Raw genomic sequence first — 21799 nt, forward strand, 5'->3', positions numbered from 1 at the left:
GAAATGGATTCAGTCTAGCTTGTAAAGTTGATAAAACAGGTACAAGTTCTGTAGTTTTCTCTAGTGGAATTTCCCTCCCCCCTTAAAAACAAACAAGCAAAAATTCACCATAATTATTTCAGAAAACACTGTTCTTAATAATAGCAAACAAGCTTGTGTAAAAGAAACATTTCTACCAATTTTATGTCATGGTTTTTCCCAGGTTACCTTACAGGTAGTGTAGTAGATAATAAACGTGCTGCTGATGTGAGACAGAAACCTGACTGTAAAGCAGAGTGACAACTGAGCTCTGCTATGTCAGTGGCTGCACTGGCAGTCTGCTGGAAACTCATTTCCTGGTCAGTTTGTAAGCCTGTATTTTGGTATCATTTCTATAGCCTAATTGTGCCTTTCTACTGTAAAATTAACCTTGTTGCAGGCTTATTAAAATACATATCCTTAGAAACAGATGCCCTTCATAGTCCTATTTGAAAAAGGAAGCAAAGTGGTTTAAGTTACATAATGATTTAAAAAATGTTGATATTGGGTGCCTTTTTGATTTAGGTGAAGAAAAGATCTCAAATTAGAACACTGAATTATGGAAAGATCATTATCAAATAGGAAAGTTACATTATAGATTTACTTTCTGCTTTCTGGAAATAGTGTGCCGTGGGTAGATGCATTCTGATGTTGTCAGAATATAATCAGGAGAGAGGTTAATTGTTGATAAGGGACAGTTTAAGATGAAAAATATTTTTGTTGAATTAACTTAAGACATTATTAATAATTTATTGTGATACTGACACGTAAATCTCTACATTTTGCAATGTCATGTCTGATTATGACTACAGTTTGCAAATATTTTCAGTATATGCATCATAGATAAAAATCCACAAAGGAATATATAAATTATGTGCAAGTAGTTGCTGCATAGTAGTGAGGGGAGGAGCTGGTCTAGACAAGAAAAAAAAAGATGCTTCAGAAGTGCAGTCTGCTATTATGAATTATTTCATATAAATATTGCCTATGGCATGGATATTTAAAGAGGGTGAAAAGCTGAATGTATTCTGAGAGCTTATATTAGCTGCCGTTGAGGAGCTATTGGATCATGCTCAAGCAATTCAAAGAGGAAGGGACCGAACTTGAAGGCCTGTCTTGGATACACCCTAATGCTTTTATTTTAGATAACCGAGTTCAAGCTACTTTGTCTTTTGAAGAATTAAGATGCGTTGACGGTCGTTATAAATAACGATGAACAGCGTTTTCAGGAGTCCATGGCTTTGCACAGTGTGAGCAGTGCGGCCTTAACATCGCGCTGAGGAGATGGGCTCGGTATTCCTTGTTAGGGAGTAGCCCTGCAGATGGCGCTGGCTGTTCCGACGCTCGGCTGCTGTCCGAGCAGCAGTCCCTGTGCTGGGAATTCTAATGGGGCTGTGTGGAAAATGTATGCTTTCAGGTGACTGCTGGAAACCAGATGTTTTTGATAAGATTTTGGTAAATGTATCGGGAACCGTTGAAAATAAGATTTTTAACATGAAAATAAATAAAAAGCACCCAGGGGAGTAATTTTATTTATATTCCTTAGCTCAGATGCATTTATTTTTTAGAATTTTTGTCCCGTTCCTTTCTTCTTGCTTTCTTAATAAGAGCATTGGACATTTTATCCCCATGATGAAATGATATGAAATGTTTTCTGACCTTTTTCTTGAATCTAAAACCTTCAGCAATGCATGCAGCACAACTGAATTTTCAAAGGAAAACTCTTTGAAGTCCTTTTTTCTTTTTTCTTTCTTTGTGTCTCTGTCTCCCCATTTCTCCATCTCTCCCTCCTCCTTCTCTCTGTCTGTCAAGTTCAAGAGCAGCTCAGATGCCATGAATTAAGTGAAGCACAAAAGGGGAAAAGGAGACCCTTTTGAAGAACAAAGGCCTCCCATTAGGCTGCCGTGTTCTTTCTCTGACCAAAATTGCTCCCTACATGGTTTTTATTGCTGTCCACATGCTTGGCACATAAGGTAAATACAGTAGGACCCTCATTACCTCACACTCTCTTCCTCTCCCCTCTTCAATAAATGTTTTGTCTCTTTGATGTCCCTAGTAATTCTTATACTGATTGTTCCCACCCTCATAAAAGCCCAAGAGGTAGTCATGGTGGTGGATAGCATTAGATGCTGTGTAAATGCTTCCAGAAAAGAAGACAAACTGCAGCCAAAGAATTTATTTCAGGTTGAAGAGAAAGGGAAGAAAATACAAACATTTTATTTTCTTCTCAATTGTTGCCTCTGTGCCATAGCTGCAGTTACATATCTCGTAGAAGTTGATAATTTCTGTTTGTTTCAGAAACAAAACAAGGAAATAGAACCAAATCGGAGTTAGGAGGAAATGCATACCACAAGATTTACGCTATAGAAATCTTCTCTTAAGCTTCATGATTATTTATTTATCTTAATGTTTTGCACAGCTATCTGCTCCAGAGTTCTGGTGAAAAGTACCAGCTAAGGTTCATTCCTAGGTAGATTTAAAATGTGAACTTTGTAGTGTGCACCTTTTTAGAAGAAATCAGTCACTGAAGAGCATCCATAGATACCGAAGTGTCCACATGCATATAAAAAACCTGAAACCAGTGTAAACCACAATCTTAAACCTAAAATTGCAACTAAACATTTTATTACTTAAATGGCAGAATTTGACAATAGCTTAAAAAACATCTTTGGGGGAGTTGATTTTTATAACAGTCTTGAAAGGTGAAAATAATCTATGTGGGATAGCATAATCCATGCCAAAGTTGTCTGGAAACTGTAAAGCATACAGGTATTTCTTGGAATTTGGAATTTGTTATTCCAACTTATTATTTCCAAAGAAATTATTTTCAAGGATATCTGTTTGGTTTGGTATTTGTGCTTGCTTTCATCTTCTAGTTCTGCATTTTTACTAACATGAAGTATTTTGTTAGCTTGTGTAACACAGTTAAATATGCTATGATTAATAGAACATGTCCTGGTTTTTTTTTGTTTGGTTTTTTTTGGGGGTTTTTTTTGTTGTTTTTTTTTTTTTTTTTTGTGTGTGTGGTGTGGTTTTTTTTTGTTTTTTTTTTTTTTGGCACTGCTTCTTAAGGCTGCCACCTCACTTCTTGGAGTATGTGCTTCTATTGACTGTTTACTTACAAACATAGTAATTCCAGAGAAAATGTCAACAAGGCTGTTTAAAGAAATAAAAATTACTCTTATCAGTCTATCTTGTAGATTACAAAGGAAGGAAAATCCATCTTGAAATCTGACTTTTTATGGCAAGTTTCATCCCCCACGTGTTGATCATGTTACATAAGAAATTTTACATTAAATTTTATTGATTATAGGCAGATTTTTTTTCTCACTCTGTGAGCAAACTTTTACACATCTCCTTCCCTGCAAAGGAATTAAACTGGCTTCCCCATCCACTTGTAATTGGTCTCCTTAGCTTCCCCTGTGTGTGCGGGGGGGTGTGATGCTGGCATTTAATGACCTTTCAGTATATAACTGGCTTACTTTGATCCACATTTTATGCAAGAACGGATTGTCTAAAATGGAAACTGTAACTTCAGGTGTTCTGGTAGAATATTGCATAGGTAGCAGTAGTGCATCTACTTGTAGTAGATGTGGATGCTGTGATTAATAGTAGTGGCTACAGCTGGCTGGGTATGGAAGATGAACCTTTGTTCTGTCTTCCCCCTCCTTCTTACCATGCACCATTTGTCATGTAGTCTCTCCTGTTGTCATTTAACCTATGTCCTCTTACTCCATCATGGAGTTGGACCTGTAGTCATTTTCCCCAGCCTCGCAAATGGAGCCAAACCCTCCCTCCCCATCTGCCCACAGGCATGGTTCTGCTCACTGGTCAGAGTGATCTTTGGCTGACACTGGGAGCAGATCTTTACCCTGCTCCTAAGCAGCAAATGTAGGTCTCAACTGTGCCAGGATGGTTGCAGCAGCTGCTGGAAGTACAGCAGTGGGTGAAGAGGTGCAGCTGTCACATCCACAGTTTAGGTACAGCAACTGGTGACTAGTGTTAACAACCAGTCACTAACACAGAGATGCTTTTGTTGGGAATATTGCTGTGTATTGAGTGTCATGCACATACCACCACTGACAAGTTTGTGAAGTGCTGGACTAAAAGGCTTCATACTAGGTATAGTAAGAGGAAAAGTTTCTGAGGTAGGTGGGGCTGTATCATGCAATTTTGTAATATGTTTTTAGTACTACTGTCAATGGTGTTAAATTTCATCAGATTATACTCACAGAATCATTAGGGTTGGAAGGGGCCTTTAGAGATCATCTAGTCCAACCCTCTGCCAAGGTAGGGCCACCTAGAGCAGGTTTCACAGGAAAGCATCCAGGCAAGCTTTGAATGCCTCCAGAGAGGGAGACTCCACAACCCTCCTTGGCAGCCTGTTCCAGTTCTCTGCCACCCTCAAAGTGAAGATGTTGAGATGAAACTTTTTGTGCTTTAGTTTATGGCCATTGCTTCTCATCCTGTCACTGGGCACCACTGAAAAGAGTCTGGCACCGTCCTCCTGGCACCTGCCTTTGAGATATTTATATGCATTAATGAGATCTCCTTTCAGTCTCCTCCAGACTGACCAGGCCCAGCTCCCGCAATCTCTCCTCATAAGGGAGATGCTCCAGACCCCTGATCATCCTCGTGGCCCTCCGCTGGACCCTCTCCAGTATCTCCTTGTCTTTCTTGTACTGAGGAGCCCAGAAATGGACACAGTACTCCAGATTAGTCCTCACCAGGGTCAAGTAGAGGGGGAAGATTACTTCCCTCATCCTGCTGGCCACACTCCTCCCAATGCTTCCTCATCGTTTTTGAGAACAGGTAATGTATATCCAGAAGAGACCACTGTGAATTTTCAATTGTATGACTGTGCAAGGCAGACTTAGGGTCTGAATTTTGGTATTTTCTGTATAAAGACTGGTAGAAGTAAACAGCTGGCAGCTTCCATTGGGGAGTTCTTGAAATAAGTAATGGAAGAAGACATTAGCAATATACACAAAACTGTGTTCCTCAGTTACACAGGAACTGCAAATATTCAACAGTAGTAACTAGTTCCTTGAGTCAGAGCCCCACGATGAGAAGGCTTGCATTGCTACTCTTGAAATAAGCTGAACATCTTCAGAAGTGATGTCTTCAGAATTATTTTGCACCGTTATATTGGCACTTCAGTTGAGTTCCATGCCATAGCTTCAGAAGCGCTGAATGTTACATGCAGAGAGTATCTTTCAGCTATCTTTCCCTCCTTGTGACAGCACAGTCCCTCAAGTTGATCGAGAAACTCTGAGATGGAGGAGGGAAAGGGTCAACTGTCCAAATGGCAGCCCTCATTCCTGAGCCAAGGCTTAGGTCACAGGTGTCTGTGCCGTCACCAGATGCCTTTCTAGTCTCTGTGCCAGTTTTTTTTTTTTTTTGTTTTGTTTTGTTTTTTTTTCTTCCCTAAACTCAGGTGACTCTCTGGAAAAAACTCTTAAAAGAGGTTTCTGATTTTTTTAAGATTTTTAATTCGAGCACAGCTCTTGTGAAGATTGTCAGTTTGCCACTACATTTTCAACATCTCAGCATTTTTGTATCTCTGTGATATTCCGAATGCTCCTTACCATGAGAGCATATGCGACTGAGCCCTGCAGGTTGAGTGTTTGAGACTTCCGTTAAAAGGATTTCTATCTCTAGAACTTTCTCCTGTAATGTGAAAATGGGATTTAATTTGTTTGTAATGATGCTGCCAGAAGTTCTGCAGGTTTGTCTTAATTTTGAATTCTTAAGCCTTTCCTGAATGACTGTCAGAGCTCTGAAATGTTAGGCTGGTTATTTTAGTCACTCAGATTCTCATGGGGTCAGTCCAGGATAAGCAGTTCATTGCAATCATGTGCTTCTGCCCAAAGGGCTAATATTTCTTAAAAGATTCCTAGTAGAGCTTTGAAGCTGTGTAACTATTTTCATGCTCATCACACAGAATGTAAAATTTATTGAGTTAAATGGTTTTATTCTGCTTTTGTCTTTGGTTTGCAGACAACAATAAGCAGGACTCCATGCACTGCGAACTGTAGATGGCGTTCTGAGTTCTCTGCCGCTGGAGCAAGCTGTTTTTCAATGACTTGCTTTAGGCTATAATATGGAGATGATTCTTTTTGTTGTTTCCTTGCTTCTTGTATTTTTTTTTTTTTTTTTTCAGGCAGCAGCATGAACTGGAACCTTTGCAAAAGAGATTGTGTTGCATGTTCTATTGTGAACACGAGTAAAACTTTCAAACTTTATTACCATTCTGCTGTGTGTTGAATTAATCTCATATCAGTCTTAGGAAGAGGAGGTTTTGTGTACAGACATTAGATGTTTTCCTTTTAAAGGCAAAACAAAACACTAAATTAATTAGAAATTGGTGTAGCAAAATCTGTTCAGGCATGCTCAGGAAAGAGTCCTCTTTGATGGGTGAATTTTTCAGGCTCTTCTGGTTTGGGAAAATACTACCTGTCTCTTTTGCCATGACAGCGTGGTCTGTCCTGACTGGGCATTAAAAAAGAGAAGACAGGACTTCACAAACAAATCATGACTTGGTAACCATTAACTCTGAAGAGCATACAGTAACTGTCCATGTATAAGAATGGTCAGCACCTTTTGGACTGTAATCTGCTTTTGTTAAGGACAAAGCTAACCTGAATTTTTCTGTAAAGCTGCAAGCACTCAGCTGTTTAACACAGACCCATAGTCTACAGCATTGACTTTTGCATGTGTGTGTGGTGATAGAATCCAGGAAGATCCATTCTCAAGAGAAGCTTTTAGGGTTTGATTTCCTAAAATGTAACGCTAAGCTGTTACCTAGAGGCATGTGAGGTGCCTACACTTAACGTGTTCTGAGTGATTTACTTTTAAGGGAACATCCCCCCTGATTTATTTTTTCATTAGGTATTTATATGTTCACTTATATATATGAATATATTGTAACATTGTGTGGAAGTACCTGTCAGTATTATTGGTGAGGTCTAGAGAGTTGTATAAATTACCTTTGCGCTTTGGAGCTGCTGCATGAAATTTGCTATCTAGGATTAAGGGCTCTGATCCTGTATTCTGTTTCTGGGTATAGTACCCCCATTGGAAAAGCAGTCATGCAGTTTGCAGTCTACACTAAAGTCTTGTGGATGTCTTCCTATTTCCATATGTGGAAAGCTTACTTAATGGAACTAATTACTGTTGCAGGTGTGTATTAACATATGGTTTAAGAAAGTAGAAAGGAAATAAAGTTATCATGTTTGTGGCTGCTTACCAGCTGTTCAGTATAAATGCTCAGCTCTCCATGGGAGTTATGGGCATTGGCCAAACAATCCTTTTCTCCGGAAGGCATAATTTTCTCAGCTGAGAGAACACAGATTTCCTAAACAGAGAATCGCTGCTGACAATCCACTTAAAAAAATTATCTAGTTCAACAAATACCCGACTTCTGTCTAACCAATGCACACTGAACACTTGTGATCCTAGGCAACTGAAAAGTGGTGTTTAGGGTTGTGTTTGCCTTTGGGAGAAACACAGAAGCCCTTTCTCAGAGGCCAGGCTGTGTTTTCCTTTGCTTGTCTCATAGCCAGAGCACGGCTTGCTTTGTCTTCCTTTGGAAAATTGCTGCTGCTGCTGGCTGTGCAGGTTTGTTCTGTGAGTCTCTCCTCCCGAGACTCGCAGTTCTAATCTCTCCTTGTGTTGCCTCTGGTCAGGCAGCCGATTGTTTTTCTGGGTTTGTTCCTCCGGGTGGCATCTTTCTTCAGGAGAATTTTCCTTACAGCAAAGGGCTGACTGCTGAACTGTGGCTGTCTCAGTATTGCTCTTTCTGACTGCTATGCTGAATTAATTACATGAGCAGTTATGATGGAGGCGCTTGAAATGTTTGTGGCTGTTGAAAATGGGAGGGTTGCTCTTAAATGAATTTGTTTCTCATCCTCTGCAGCCTTTTTTTGTTTGTTCTTACTTTACCCTGTTTTATATTTTACTAAATAATATTTCATATTTCAAATAGTTAAAAATGGCTTTTTTGTCAGTAGATGCCTTTCATATTCATTAATGTCTTTTGTGATCTCATTGCCAATATTAGAAGTGGTTCACATGCTTACACAGCATTTCACTCCTGTCTTTTAAGCTGTCCCTCACCGTAACTTTCTAGTTGTATATTTTTGTTTAGTTACCTGTTTGTTGTTCAACATGTTACATTTTAACTCTGTATAATTAAATCAGTATTGAAGGCTTCTCTTAAATTCATGTTTTAAAGGATTGGAAAACAGTGTTCTTTAAAAGATTGGGTTAAAATTACTTGTACAAAATTAAAAATATGTGAACAGTGTGGCTTACACAGCCAGATGCTGCAAGATCAGCATGAACCTGACAGAGCCTAGAAGGGATTTTTCTCTCTCTAGGTAAAGACTTGAACAAATACATGGGACTTGCAGTGTTCCCCCAAAGGCCAAAAGAAATGAATTCTCTCAAATCAGAATGTGATTTCTCTCAAAAAGTTTGCTCCACTGAGAACACCCTCTTAAGCATCTCCTGGGACTTAACCGTAAAGGTCTTTGGTTCAAAGCAAGCTAGAGTTTGCACAGGGCAAGGGTACAGAAATAATTAATCTAGTGAAGACTGCAGAGCTCAGTTACCTTGTGTTTCATGGAGAAAATGTGCATATCTGGTTGTAATCTGTGCTAGCTGAGTTTTACTGTTTTCTGTTGAAATATTCTGGTATTAATAACATGAGAGCTTTAAATATTAACTTTCATTGTTTCTTTTCTGATATATTAAAGTTTTTCTGGACTGGGGTAGTGATTTAGGCCATTCAGACCTGTAAAGCTGAAGTTCTTCATAACATAAAAATCCATTCATGTAATGGCAAACAGTTTACTAAATACAAACCAAACGTGTATTACACAATGTGTGTATTGCTTTGCCTACAGTAAGCTACTGAGATGCCTCTGTTGCTCAACAATTTTACTCATCAGTGGGTCAAGTTAATAGGACTTGCAGGTAGTGAGAACCTACTTAGATATTCAACACAAAAGTAGCATCACTTTTAGGTTCCTTTCTTGTTTATAGGGAAGCCACAACTAAAGATACAAGTTAACAGCAAGCTGTATACAAACACGAAAAATCCCGTTAAAATAACAGGAACATTACTTAATATTTACTGGTGTGTGAAATATACAATGTGTTGTAGTCTACCTTCAGAGGTAGCCAACTGTGTTTTATTCAGTTGAAAATTGAACACAACCGAATTGTTGTGCAGCAGATGCTTAAAGCATTACTGGGACAGCTTTGCCTACTCTACTCCTGCTAAATATATATAAACTGTACTGAAATCTAAGTTTTGTGGAAATGTGTGCTGAAGTTTCCAATATTGTTTCTTCAGACGTGTTTTGAGCTTGTCTGTTGTATATAGAAGTTCCAAGTGCCAGTGTTGATTTTTGTTGTATTTCAGCATGAGCTGTTTAAAAAGGTGAGTTGCTCCCAGTAAAGGAAGGGAATTCTCTTATTCCATTTGAGAGAATTTCTTGAGGAGGAACCTGTAAAAAATGCTGTTTGTGTAAATTTCCTTCTTATCATGATCAAGGTGGAGAAGTAAGGAGGAATGCAGGTGGGAACTCGAAAATGGGTATTTCCTTATAAGTAATAAAATTACGCTCCAGGTCACCTGTGCTGCGCGGTCAGCTGTTGTGTCCAGTGGGTTTTGATTAAATTGGAGAGTGATGTTTTCTTTTCCTCTTTGTATAAAGCTGGTTCTTTGAGGTGTGCTCTCCTAGAGCATGTACTGTTTCAGCCCTTATTTCAAGCATTTCCATTCTTCATACCTGCTTTGAGCCTTAGGATTTTTGTCCTTATACTTTGACCTTGGTGTATCATGCATTTGTGAAGCTAGTAAGGTAGATTAAAGAGGGTGGCCTGTCCCTCAAGTTGAGGGTGAGAAGATATGAAATAAACGGACAGAGTATTTTAGAATGGAAGAGAACAGAAAGATATTTAAAAGGGGAATAAATACTGTCTTTACATGGTTTCTGGGTACAGGGAAAAAGATGCTGTACTGATAGAAGGTCATACTTTCTTTTTTTGGTAATATATTATTGTTAGTTGTTAACCTGTTTACAATCCCTTAATATAGATTTTATGCTATAAGCCTATGAGCATTGTTAAACCTCAGGTTGACAGGATTTTTTGGGGCAGTGGGATGTTTAAGCCTGGTTTTCAGATTAGCTGATTATGCTGTTAATTCCGTCTCTCCTGACTTTTGTCCATCCACTGCCGAGTTGGTCACATTTGTCAGGGGCATTGTCATGGTTTAAACAAAAGTCATCCATAAATCACGCAGTCGCTCTCTCACTCCCGCCCTTCTTGCCCTCCCCCTACTCCCGGAGGGACGGAGAGGAGAATGGAAAAGAATGCAACTCCCATGGGTTGAGATGAGAACAGTTTAGTAACTAAGGTATAACACACATCACTACTGCTACCACCAATAATAATAATGGCAAAGGAAATAACAAGAGGAAAGAATACAACACCTCAACACCAGCCAACCAATAACTCGCCCCACTCCCCCCAGCCAAGTACCGACTGATACGTCGTCCAACCCTGCAGTCCCTAGCCCTTCTGGGTAACTCCCTGTTACATCCTGGGCATGACGTGCTGTGGTATGGCATACCTCTTTGGCTAGCTTGGGTCAGGTGTCCTGTCTCTGCTTCCTCCCAGCCTCCCCTCCTCCCTGGCGGAGCATGAGGCTCAGAAAGTCCTTGGCCAGACCAAACATTTGAGCAGCAACTAAAAACGTCGGTGTTATCGGCTCTGTTCCCAGGCCAAAAAATCAAAGCACAGCACTGCACTAGCTACTAAGAAGGAGAAAAATGACTGCTACTGCTGAACCCAGGATAGGCATTAAAGTCTTAAGGACATGAGGTTCTTGCGTGTTACCCAGTAGGTTGTCAAGTAGGAGAAACTCTTGATGCATTCTCACGAAAGGAAAGAATTCACTAAGAATGAGTTATCGATTATTGGAAAATTAATGCAGAAGAGAAGCCTTTATAAACACACTTATTGCAAAAGTTCAGTAAATCAGGGAAACTCATCCTTAAACTATTGTGTGTATATTTTAGAATTAAACCTAGCCAGGGATGTTAAGGATAACAGGAAGAGATTCTACAGGTACGTAGCAAACAAAAAACAGACGAGGGACAAAATAGGCCCCCTGAGGAAGCTTTCGGGAGAACTGGCTACACAGGATTTGGAGAAGGCTGAGGTTCCGAATGACTTCTTGACCTCTGTGCCTGGTAAAATCTTGGAGCACATTCTCCTGGACTGCATGCTAAGGCACAGGAAAAACAGCAAGGTGCTTGGTGACAGCCAGCATGGCTTCACTAAGGGGAAATCCTGCCTGCCTGACCAATTTGGTGGCCTTCTATGATGGGGCTACAGAATTGATGGACAAGGGTAAAGCAGTTGATGTCATCTACCTGGACTTGTGCAAAGCGTTTGACACTGTCCCACATGACATCCTTGTCTCTAAATTGGAGAGATATCAATTTGATGGATGGACCACTCGGTGGATAAAGAACTGGCTGGATGGCCGCACACAAAGAGTTGTGGTCAATGGCTCGATGTCCGGCTGGAGACCGGTAACGAGTGGTGTCCCTCAGGGATCGGTGTTGGGACTGGTCTTGTTTAACATCTTCATCGCTGACACGGACAGTGGGATTGAGTGCGCCCTCAGCAAGTTTGCCGATGACACCAAGCTGTGTGGTCCGGTTGATACGCTGGAGGGAAGGGATGCCATCCAGAGGGACCTTGACACGCTTGTGAGGTGGGCTGATGCCACCCTTATGAAGTTCAAGCACGACAAGTGCAAGGTCCTGGGTCGGAGCAATCCCAGGCACAGCTACAGACTGGGCAAAGAAGAGATTCAGAGCGGCCCTGCGGAGAAGGACTTGGGGGTGCTGTTTGATGAGAAAATGAACATGAGCCGGCAGTGTGCGCTTGCAGCCCAGAAAGCCAACTGTATCCTGGGCTGCATCAAGAGGAGCATGATCAGCCGGTCAAAGGAGGTGATCCTGCCCCTTTAGTCTGCTCTTGTGAGACCTCACCTGGAGTATTGTGTGCAGTTCTGGTGTCCTCAACATAAAAAGGACATGGAACTGCTGGAACAAGTCCAGAGGAGGGCCACGAGGATGATCAGGGGACTGGAGCACCTCCCGTATGAAGACAGGCTGAGGAAGTTGGGGCTGTTCAGCCTGGAGAAGAGAAGGCTGCGTGGGGACCTAATAGCAGCCTTCCAGTATCTGAAGGGGGCCTATAGGGATGCTGGGGAGGGACTCTTTGTCAGGGACTGTAGTGACAGGACAAGGGGTAACGGGTTCAGACTTAAACAGGGGAAGTTTAGATTGGATATAAGGAGGAAATTCTTTCCTGTTAGGGTGGTGAGGCACTGGAATCGGTTGCCCAGGGAGGTTGTGAGTGCTCCATCCCTGGTGGTGTTCAAGGCCAGGTTGGATGAAGCCTTGTGTGGGATGGTTTAGTGTAAGGTGTCCCTGCCCATGGCAGGGGGTTGGAACTAGATGATCTTGAGGTCCTTTCCAACCCTAACTATTCTATGATTCTATGATTCTATATATAATGCACCCTTACGGTATGCAAGTCTTTTGTATGGGGAACTGTAGCGGTTACTTTTAACCTCTGTCATCAGTTCTTTAATCCTGTTCCTGGGAGACTATACAAATGATTGTACTGGTAGAACTGAGGGAGTAGAGCAGGGGTGGAAACAAGTGCAGGGGCATAGAATTTGATTCAGAAGACATGGTTGCCAAGAAGATGGCTTCTCTGCCATATAGATTCCTGTTTCTGAAAGTGGAGTGCATGTACTTAAATTACGGTTCCAAGCATAGCTAAGCCAACATATCAGCTTTCTAAAGCTGAAATGGGACTACCCCTACTCCTTACCATTTTGCTTTTACTCTCCTTGGAAAGTCTACCATTCTGGCAAGTTATATACCTTTCTGGAAGAGGTTCTTTAGTGACAAAGCCAGCACAACGTAGCCAGTAATGGGGGGAAATCCAAGGGGGGAACATGGCCTTCTTTAACAGTTGTAAGCCATCACATTACTGTACCCTGTCTCTTCACTGTTATGCTGAAGTTTTAACACAAACCTTTGTAAGCTTTATGCCACTAAAAGGACAGACTGTTTCCCTTTCTCCCCAGCTGCTTCAGGGTTCATCATCTGTCCTTGCATCTGTTTTCTGTCTTTGACTTCCACTTGTAGCAAATTTAACTTGAAAGAAAAATAATATTCTATTAGCATTTTATGAAGTTAATTGTGTTCTAGATTGCCAAGTCAAATTGTCTCTCCCGCTGGTTAGATGAGCGCCAAGGCCAGTTGTGAGGGAAGAGGTACAGCCATCTTGTGATTGTGGGGAAAAAAAGACAAAGGCTTCATTTTGTTTATGGTGGACAGCCATTAGATTGGATTAGTTATGAAATCTAAGCATACTGTGAAGCTATAGTTTAAGCAATTTAAACCAAATTTGATTAATTCTGTTCAGTCCCACCCTTGGTGGCATCTGCTCCATTGCACTGTCTGACTCTGTAGTCATACAGGTTTGGAGCTGAGCTGCTGAAATTGCTCTTTAGAAGGATTGATTTTCTGCTGCCCAATTCTCTGAGCTTGTTGTGGGGTCAGTTGAGTGCTGGTGGGACTATGGGAAGTATGGGCAAGGAAACACTGGGTGGCCTACAACGTTGTCAAGTTGGACATGAATGAAATGTTTCAACTACTTTTACATCTGTATAAATTATGTAGATGAGATGATTGCTATACAACATGTAGCAAGGGGAAGATGTTACATGAGTTAGATAATGTTTCTTCAGTCCTGAGGAAGATTGAGTTACATTAAGAATAATCAGGGGTTTGTTAAGAATATGAATCAAGAAAGGAGATAAAGGAGGCTCTAATAGGTAGAAGGTACTTGATGGGGGTTTCTGGGAGTCAGTGTGAGATGTTGTTCTTGGTATGTTCCTGGCAATCATGTTCCCATGGTGATAGGAAAGCACTCAGTTATCTGTGTCTTGTGCTGGACTTGTATTGGGCAGATGGAAATCAAAATACAGATCTCACACTTCTTGCATAATTAACATTTGCATCTCACAACTGTGAGATGTAAGTGAGGCCAAAAGATTAACAGGACCAGGAAAGAAAAGGAATTATTCATTTACAGTACATTATGTTAGGTTAAATGAAAGCTTTGTGAAGCCTTTGTAAGGAATTGAAAAACCATTATACAACAGGGAACAAATAAAATGCTAACCAAAGGGGATTAACAAGAAACTTTTCTGGTCACTAGGCTGTTCCATGGGTTTCCACTGTTGAGGTTTCTTGTACTGTTCATCACAGGTGAGTTTTAGGTTGAATGATTCATCTCTTCTCAGCAATTCTTACGACCACTTAAACAGATACTATCTGTTGATTTGAACAGGAATGTGTAGTGGGAAAGACTGCCTAAGGAAGCAAAGTTTAAATTTAGTTATGCACAAGAGCTCTTTCTGGAAAAGGTAACCTTTGAAGAAAGGATAGAGTCTGTATAATCAAAATGTAACCAGAAACCTGACAAGGACTATTATTCGCAGTAGGGGTGTACAGTGAAAACTGAAAGTGAGGAGGAGCAGGGGGGAGGTTAGTGATGTTAACATTATGAATTAGAGAATTTTAACAGCTAAAATAGCAGGTGCATGATTTGGAACTGAACATCGCTGCTTTTCAGTATGATAATATAATAAAAATCTATTAGTAAAAATTTGTATTAAAACCAAGGAAGATGAGATCAGCAGTAGTAAGAAGGGCCTTTAATCTGATACATGAGTTTCTGTAATTAGGCAGGCCAAACCACTAAGAAATTAATTATCAATTTGACTGTTATTTTAATAGTCAAACTGATGATTCACTGTGCAGATAGAATAGATAAGCTGTAAACTGAGGTAATGCTGTAAGATTTCCAATTTGCACAGTGAAGTAAAATTTGAAAGAGGAATTATGAGAAACACTGAAGTTCAGCTTCCTGATCTTGAAGTCTACCTGTTGACTACTAAAATGGTAAAGGTTGCAAAGGACCTTGAGATCATCTAGTTCCAACCCCATGCCATAGGCATGAACACCACACACTAAACCATGTTTCCCAAGGCGCTGTCTAATGTGGCCTTTAACACTGCCAGTGATGGAGCATTCACCACTTCTTTGGCAACCTGTTCCCAGTGCCTCACCACCTTCACAGTAAAGAACTTCTTCATTTTATCTGATCTAAACCTCCCTTGTTTAAGTTTGAACACCTGAACCTTTGTCCTGTTACTACATCTGATGCAGAGTCCCTCTCAGGCATCCTTATAGGTCCCCTTTAGATACAGGAAGGCAGCTCTTCTCCCAGCTGAACAGCCCCAGTTGTCTCAGCCCGTCTTTGTAGGGGAGGTGCTCCAGTCCCCTGATCATCTTTGTGGCCCTCCTCTGGACAAAATTCCAACAGCTTCATGTCCTCCTTATATTGAGGACACCAGAAGTGCACACAGTGCTCCAAGGTGGGTCTCACGAGAGGACAAGATCACCTCCTTCGACCTGCTGGTCACGCTTCTTTTGATGCAGCCCAGTGCATAGTTGGTGTCTGGGCTGTGAGTGCACACTGCCGGTTCATGTCCAGTTTCTCATCGACCAACACCCCCAAGTCCTTCTCCTCAGGCTGCTCTGAATCTCTTCTCTGCCCAACCTGTAGCTGTGCCTGGGATTGCCCTGACCCAGGTGCAGGACCTTGCATTTTGCTTTGTTGAACTACATAAGGTTTGCACTGGCCCACCTCTCAAGTGTGTCAAGGTCCCTCTGGATCCCATCCCTTCCCTCCAGCATGTCAGTTGCACCACACAGCTTGGTGTTGTCAGCGAACTTGCTGAGGGTGCCTCAATCCCACTGTCCATGTGGCCAAAAAAGATGTTGAACAGGATCAGTCCCACCACTAACCCCTGAGGGATACCACTTGTTACTGGTCTCCATGTGAACATTGAGCTGTTTGCCACAACTCTCTATGTGGCCATCCAACCAGTTCTTTATTCACCAGTCTGTCCACCCATCAAATCCATGTCTCTCCAGTTTGGAGACAAGGGTGTCGTGTGGGATGAAGTAATTTGTAATGACTGAAAAATATCTTTCTAATTTGTTTGTTTTGTGTTGGTAGATGTCAGTAAATCTGACGATGCCAAGGAAGCTGCAGAAAGGGAGTAGGAAAATTAGTAAGACAATAATGTGAAAAAAGGGAGCAGGTTTAGTAAAAAAGCTAGAGGCCAGTTGCACTTACTTGAGTGAGTAGGTACTTTTATTTGCTCATAGACAATTTTTGGTCAATAAAAATAATCTACTGTCAGTTTATACAATTTTCTGGGCAGGACAGATAGTCTTTTCAGATGAATGTGCTTTAAGGTTTTCCAGTTCTTGTTAAGATTAAAGCTTTGTTTTGTAATTGTATTGATAAAATGCACTCTTTTATAATGTATCTGATTTAGAATGGCTTACTTCATTGATTACCAAATTAAAGTGATACAAAATCAATAGTAACACATACTGAAAGGATTAAGCACAAGGGAACTGAAAAATCTTAATGTAGTTGTTATGTCGTGGTTTAATCCCAGCCAGCAGCCACTTGCTTACTCCTCACTTGGTGGGTTGGGGAGAGAATCAGAAGACTAAAAGAGGAAAACTGGTGGGTTAAGATGAAGATAGTGTTTGCTTTACCTATTAAACTAAAACATGTGCAAGCAAAGCTAAACAAGGAATTGTGGGTGGGGTTGGGGGGTGTTCAGCCATCTCCAGGAAAGCAGGGCTGTATCATGTGTAACAGGTACTTGGAAAGACAAAATGCCATCACCCCAAATGTTTCCCCCCTTCCTTCTACAGCTTTATATGCTGAGCATGATGCCATATGGTCTGGGATATTCCTTTGGTTAGTTGGGGTGAGCTGTCCCATCTGTGTCCTCTCCAAGCTCCTCATGCACCAGCCAGCCTACTCGTTTGCGGGGTGGGGTGGAAAGCTGAAAAGGCCTTGACTCTGTCCAAGTAGTGCTCAGCAGTAACTACATTTCCATATTATCAACACTGTTTTCAGCAGAAATCCAAAACAGCCCCATACTTACTACTATAAAAAAAAAAATAACTCCACCCCAGCCTAAACCAGCACAAATTGAAAGTCGGAGTCTACTGGCTGTATCCTTTTCTTCAGCAGGTACTCTTCTGCCTCTGCCACTAATCAGGGAGAAATACAGAAACTTTGTTGATAGAGTTTTTTGGAGGGTGCAAAGATTGGTGGAGTTGCAGCTATGAGGTCAGTTACTACAAAGGCATCTAAGATTCACTGTTTTTTCTGGGAAACAAACAGTGTATTTTAATTTAGCTAAATACAGTGTCTGCTAAACATCTAGAAAAAGAGATGTAGACTCCACTTTTGTAAGTGGAGCCTGTGCTCTGAAAGACATGGACTCTAAAAATGATTTGAATTGTGATAATTTACAGTCTGGAAATGGCTTTTGGAATGAGGCTATACCTATGATAACAATTCAATATTTGGATGATAAATGTATATGAGACTAACCTTATGGTGCTATAGGGAAATTTGTAATATCAGAAGAGTTGCTGACAAAGCCAGAGATGTTTCTGTGATGGATTCAGGCTTTTCAAGCCTGTCAAACTGAATTTAAAATTCAGAATCTTTGGTTTAACCAGATTGGACTGAGTGAACAGTGGCTTGTTCACAATACATAAGGGGACTTCTGTTTAAGGAAGTTTCTTTAATCAGCCAAAGGTGCATAATGAGATCCAGTTTCCGGAAACTGCTTCTAGGTGATCTCTGTCTTAAAGCATGGCTTATACTTACAAAAAAAGAGTACTGCAAGTTAACAGCTAAAGCTAAGAAAATGGTATAGCTCCATCTCTTGGAGTGTGTTAATCAGAACGCAGTGTTTTTAACCTACTCCACCTGGAAGCTGAGGCCTTAGTTACACAGGAGAACTTGATGGCCTCATTTTATTTCAGAAATCTGCTTATCTTCAAGTCTCTTCAGAACACAAAACCTTCACTCTTCTCCATTACCTTTTCCTTTCCCCTGCATCTTCATTTAAGCTGTTTATAGGCAAGTAGCATGTGTCGGGTTAGCACTGATCAAACCAAATGATATTCTAAATTACATATGGAAAATTTCTTGGCAAGGTTGTCCTCAGCATGCTTCAGTTGTCGTGTATAGAAACCACAGCATCGGTATGAGCTGTAGAGGACAGAATATGTGCTTAAATCTCCTGTATTTTTGAGATGTACAAAACCTGCCTCTTTGTTGGTATAGAAGATATATATTAGTGTGTTTGTGTGTGTGCATATTTGCATTTGGAATGTCTCCTTAGCACCTGATACCAAGTACTTATTTGTTATACCAGTATTAGCAGTACCACACTTTATTGTATTTTATTTTTTAAAAATTACTTAGTAACTTTGTATGTAAAATATCTTCACTTTTCAGCTTCTCAAATTCCAGAATCTGCCACCTGTATGTCCATTTCACTTTTTCTGTAAATTGTGTATACCTATTGCTTGCAATACAGACCAAGATACTTCAGTTTTTAATTCTTTGGTGTTTATGTGTTTATTAACATATGATGGACTGTTAATATGATGTGCTTAATGTACAAATTACGCTAGGCCTGTAGAGGAATATTATTTTTTTCCCTCCCACATAATGAATTGTGATATTTTTTTTTTTTTCCTTTTCTGCAGTTGAGTGGGCTTACAGTCATCATTTTTTACACTAAGTGGCATTTTTCACTTGCTCAGTGGTTGTACCTTGCTAAAGCTTTATATGTTTCCCTGGTCGTTTTAATGCCACCAGCTCAGATGTTTCTTTGAAGTGCTGCTGATTGGTCTGAAAAGAAATTTGGAAGGGAGTGCAGAAAGGGTAGGAAAGAAAACTAGAACTACTTAAACAAATGAACAGCTTTCAAGTTAGTGATGGCTTAATGTTAGCTCCCACAGATGGGGTAATGGATAGAGCTTGCAGGTGTACAATATCTTACATATGCTAATGGATGAATAAAATTTATAGCTAACTTCCATTATGCACATTAAACAGCTCCTGTTTTATTTCCCCATTCACGTGTGAGTGTATAGTTTCATATGAGACAACTAGCTATAATGGTGGCCTCTTGTGTGGTTAGATGCTGAATGTTCCTGGGTAAGCTTGCCTTGAAAAATATGGATTGCTTACAGGGATATGGTTAAGCCAGGTACAGTGATGGGTGTTTTGTAAAGTCAGCACAAACAGAACTGACTGATGCCAAGTCTGTTTCTTATCAACTGCCTGCTCTTTTGGAAACGGATAAGCATGATGTTGTTCCTATGTTAGCCAGCTTTCATAAGGAAAGAGAGGTTTGTTGTTTTTGTCTGACTTCCCTTTCTGCTTTCTCTCATGAAAAGTTGGCCAATTTTAAGCAAATTGAACAAACTAGGGGATTTCAGTGATAATAAGCTCCTGTAGTTTTTCTGAAACTGATGAATAAGTTAGAGATAAGATCCTGACTTTATGTGCAGCAGTATAGGCACTCTTAATGCTCCAGGTGTGAGATCTTTGATACTGTCATTTTTCATGGAAATATCTACTGTATTTTCACTCTCAACAAGTAGTCAAAAGGCAAATCAAATGCAAGGACTTGCCAGGAAAAGAACAGAGTGCAAAGCAATATAAGAAAAAATAGCATTGTGCCGCAGTCCATTACTGCTTTTTCTTGGGTACTGTACTGTGCAGGTCTTCTCCCCTTCCTTGAAAAAGATGTAGAAAAGCAGCATTAGGAATCATTGTATGGAAGCCATTCACGCTTTTTATGAGCAGCTCTGCAGTCTAGAGATTATCATCCTAGAAAAGATATAGCTAAGGGGGGATATGGTGGAAATCAGTGAAGTGTTAGGCAGGTGTGATTAGAGGCTTACAGTTCACAGTCTCTTTTTGTGCAAGAAGCAGGGGAAATTGCAGCAGTGCTAGAAAAGATAGATTCAAAACAAAATAAAAAAGAAAATTCTTCAGTGTATACTTAAGCCATGGGGCTCCTTGCTGATGCAGGCAGGCTCCTGAAAAGGGTTCAGCAGGATGTTGACATGGATTCATGGGAGAGAAAACTCTGCTGAGGGTTACTGTTTAGCAACATCCTCTGCCTCAAAAAGTCTTTGAGTTGTAATCTGGGGAGGTGGGGGGGCGAGCAGGCGGGCGAAGCAGTGTCTTTAGGTGCCTTTTGTGTTCCTGCACTCCAGCCTAAGCATCAGCTTTTGGTTGGTTCCTGACTATCCATAGGCTGATAGTTGGGAGACATGGGCCCTTTTCCCTAAGCCTATATGGCTCTTGGTTAACCACAGTCTGAGTAGAGGTGAGTTGTGGCCACACTAAAGGAAAAGCAGAGAAAATGTACTCCTTACCTGTTTCTCTTATCTGGTCAGCTGACCAACAAGTGCATATTCTATGGCCAGCCAGTACACTTGTGGTTCCAACTTAGCCCCAGTGCCTTCTCTCTGCTGCTTAGCCAGCAGATACGGAAAGTGAGAAAGTTGGGGTGAAGTGCCAAAAAGAAGAGTTGCAGGCTTGAATGTAGGCAAAAGCAGTGAGCTGCCTTTGCAGGACACAGAGAGGAGTGGAATGAATAGAAAGTGGGATACCTGCTTGTAGGTAAGGAACAAAGGATAGGATTTGTATGTGATGAGCAATTGCTAGTCAGTCACAGGGTAACTTTAGAATTTTTAGAATGAGACTTGGAAAGCTTATGTAGAAAAGTAGAATTAAAATGGGAAATACTTACCAGATGTCTTGTGGAAGTTTTACAACTTAACCAAAAGTAGTTTTGTTTTGGGTTTCAGACTTCTCTTTTTCAGCTGTGTATTCTTGATTGCAATATACAGAATGACTAGTTTCTTAAACCTTGCAGCAGAGGAGAGAAGCCATTTCCTTCATAGGCATCACCTCCTGTAAATAACAGATGCTCACTTTACATGCTGAGCAGATGCTGAACTAGGAGCATATCCAGAGTTTTATTTTCCTGTATTAATCAAGGAGAAATGGATGTGCTTTTCAGTAGATGTTTCCTTTACATGATGCTGGAATTGGTGGTTAACTCTGAGTGTTTAAACTCTGTAGCCAATATGAAGCAGATACAACCTTTCTCATGGTCAGCTGTGCAAGTTGCTATGGGAATTTGGTGGGGATTGTGTGCCCTGGGGACCACACCTGGCTTATTTGCATTCGATTTAAGTTGGGGAAATTCAAAAGAAGAAAAGAGGAGTGTAGAGTAGCCAGCAGGCAGGCAAAAATGGGCTTGTCAGTTTGCACCTGTCACACTGGATGGACAAGCTGCTTGTATACATAGATAGTTCTTGCAGAGTCATTCAGGGCTCTAAATTTTGTAGCCTTTTTCGTGCATTTTGCCAGTGTTGAGAGGCTTGTTGGAAATGTAATGTTGCAGATGATTTGTGGTTTTGTGTTATTGCCTCTAACTTAGTTAAATCCCAGAGAATTTTTAACTTTCTCTGCATTCTTAATAAGTGTTCCCTCTGTGCTGGTGAGGGATTGGGAAGGCAGTACAGAATACAGGTCGTTCTTTTTAAATGGCATGTTAGTTCAACTCAGTGCAATATTAAAATGTCACTGCAATGTTGAGCTTAGCGTGGTTTTTATTTTTCTTCTGAATACCAAGTTCTTCTTTCAGTGGGGACCGTGACTTCTAAGGAGGCTGTGGCACCGTTTT

General features: G+C 40.7%; 1 protein-coding gene across 3 annotated transcripts in view; it reads left to right on the forward strand.

Annotated features, from left to right (window-relative positions):
* POU2F1 (POU class 2 homeobox 1) overlaps positions 1-21799 on the forward strand; it is a 118974-nt gene that overhangs the window by 26942 nt on the left and 70233 nt on the right. The window contains exons 3-4 of one of the 3 annotated variants that reach the window (XM_065676456.1): positions 1831-1991; positions 4577-4830. The exons of the other annotated variants lie outside the window; for them this stretch is intronic. Coding sequence (XP_065532528.1) covers positions 4629-4830 — 202 coding nt within the window. The 5' untranslated portion in view covers positions 1831-1991; positions 4577-4628. The remainder of the gene's footprint in view (positions 1-1830; positions 1992-4576; positions 4831-21799) is intronic. 3 annotated transcript variants of the gene reach the window in all.

Source organism: Lathamus discolor, chromosome 4 (assembly GCF_037157495.1).
Source record: "Lathamus discolor isolate bLatDis1 chromosome 4, bLatDis1.hap1, whole genome shotgun sequence".
NCBI lineage: Eukaryota > Metazoa > Chordata > Aves > Psittaciformes > Psittacidae > Lathamus > Lathamus discolor.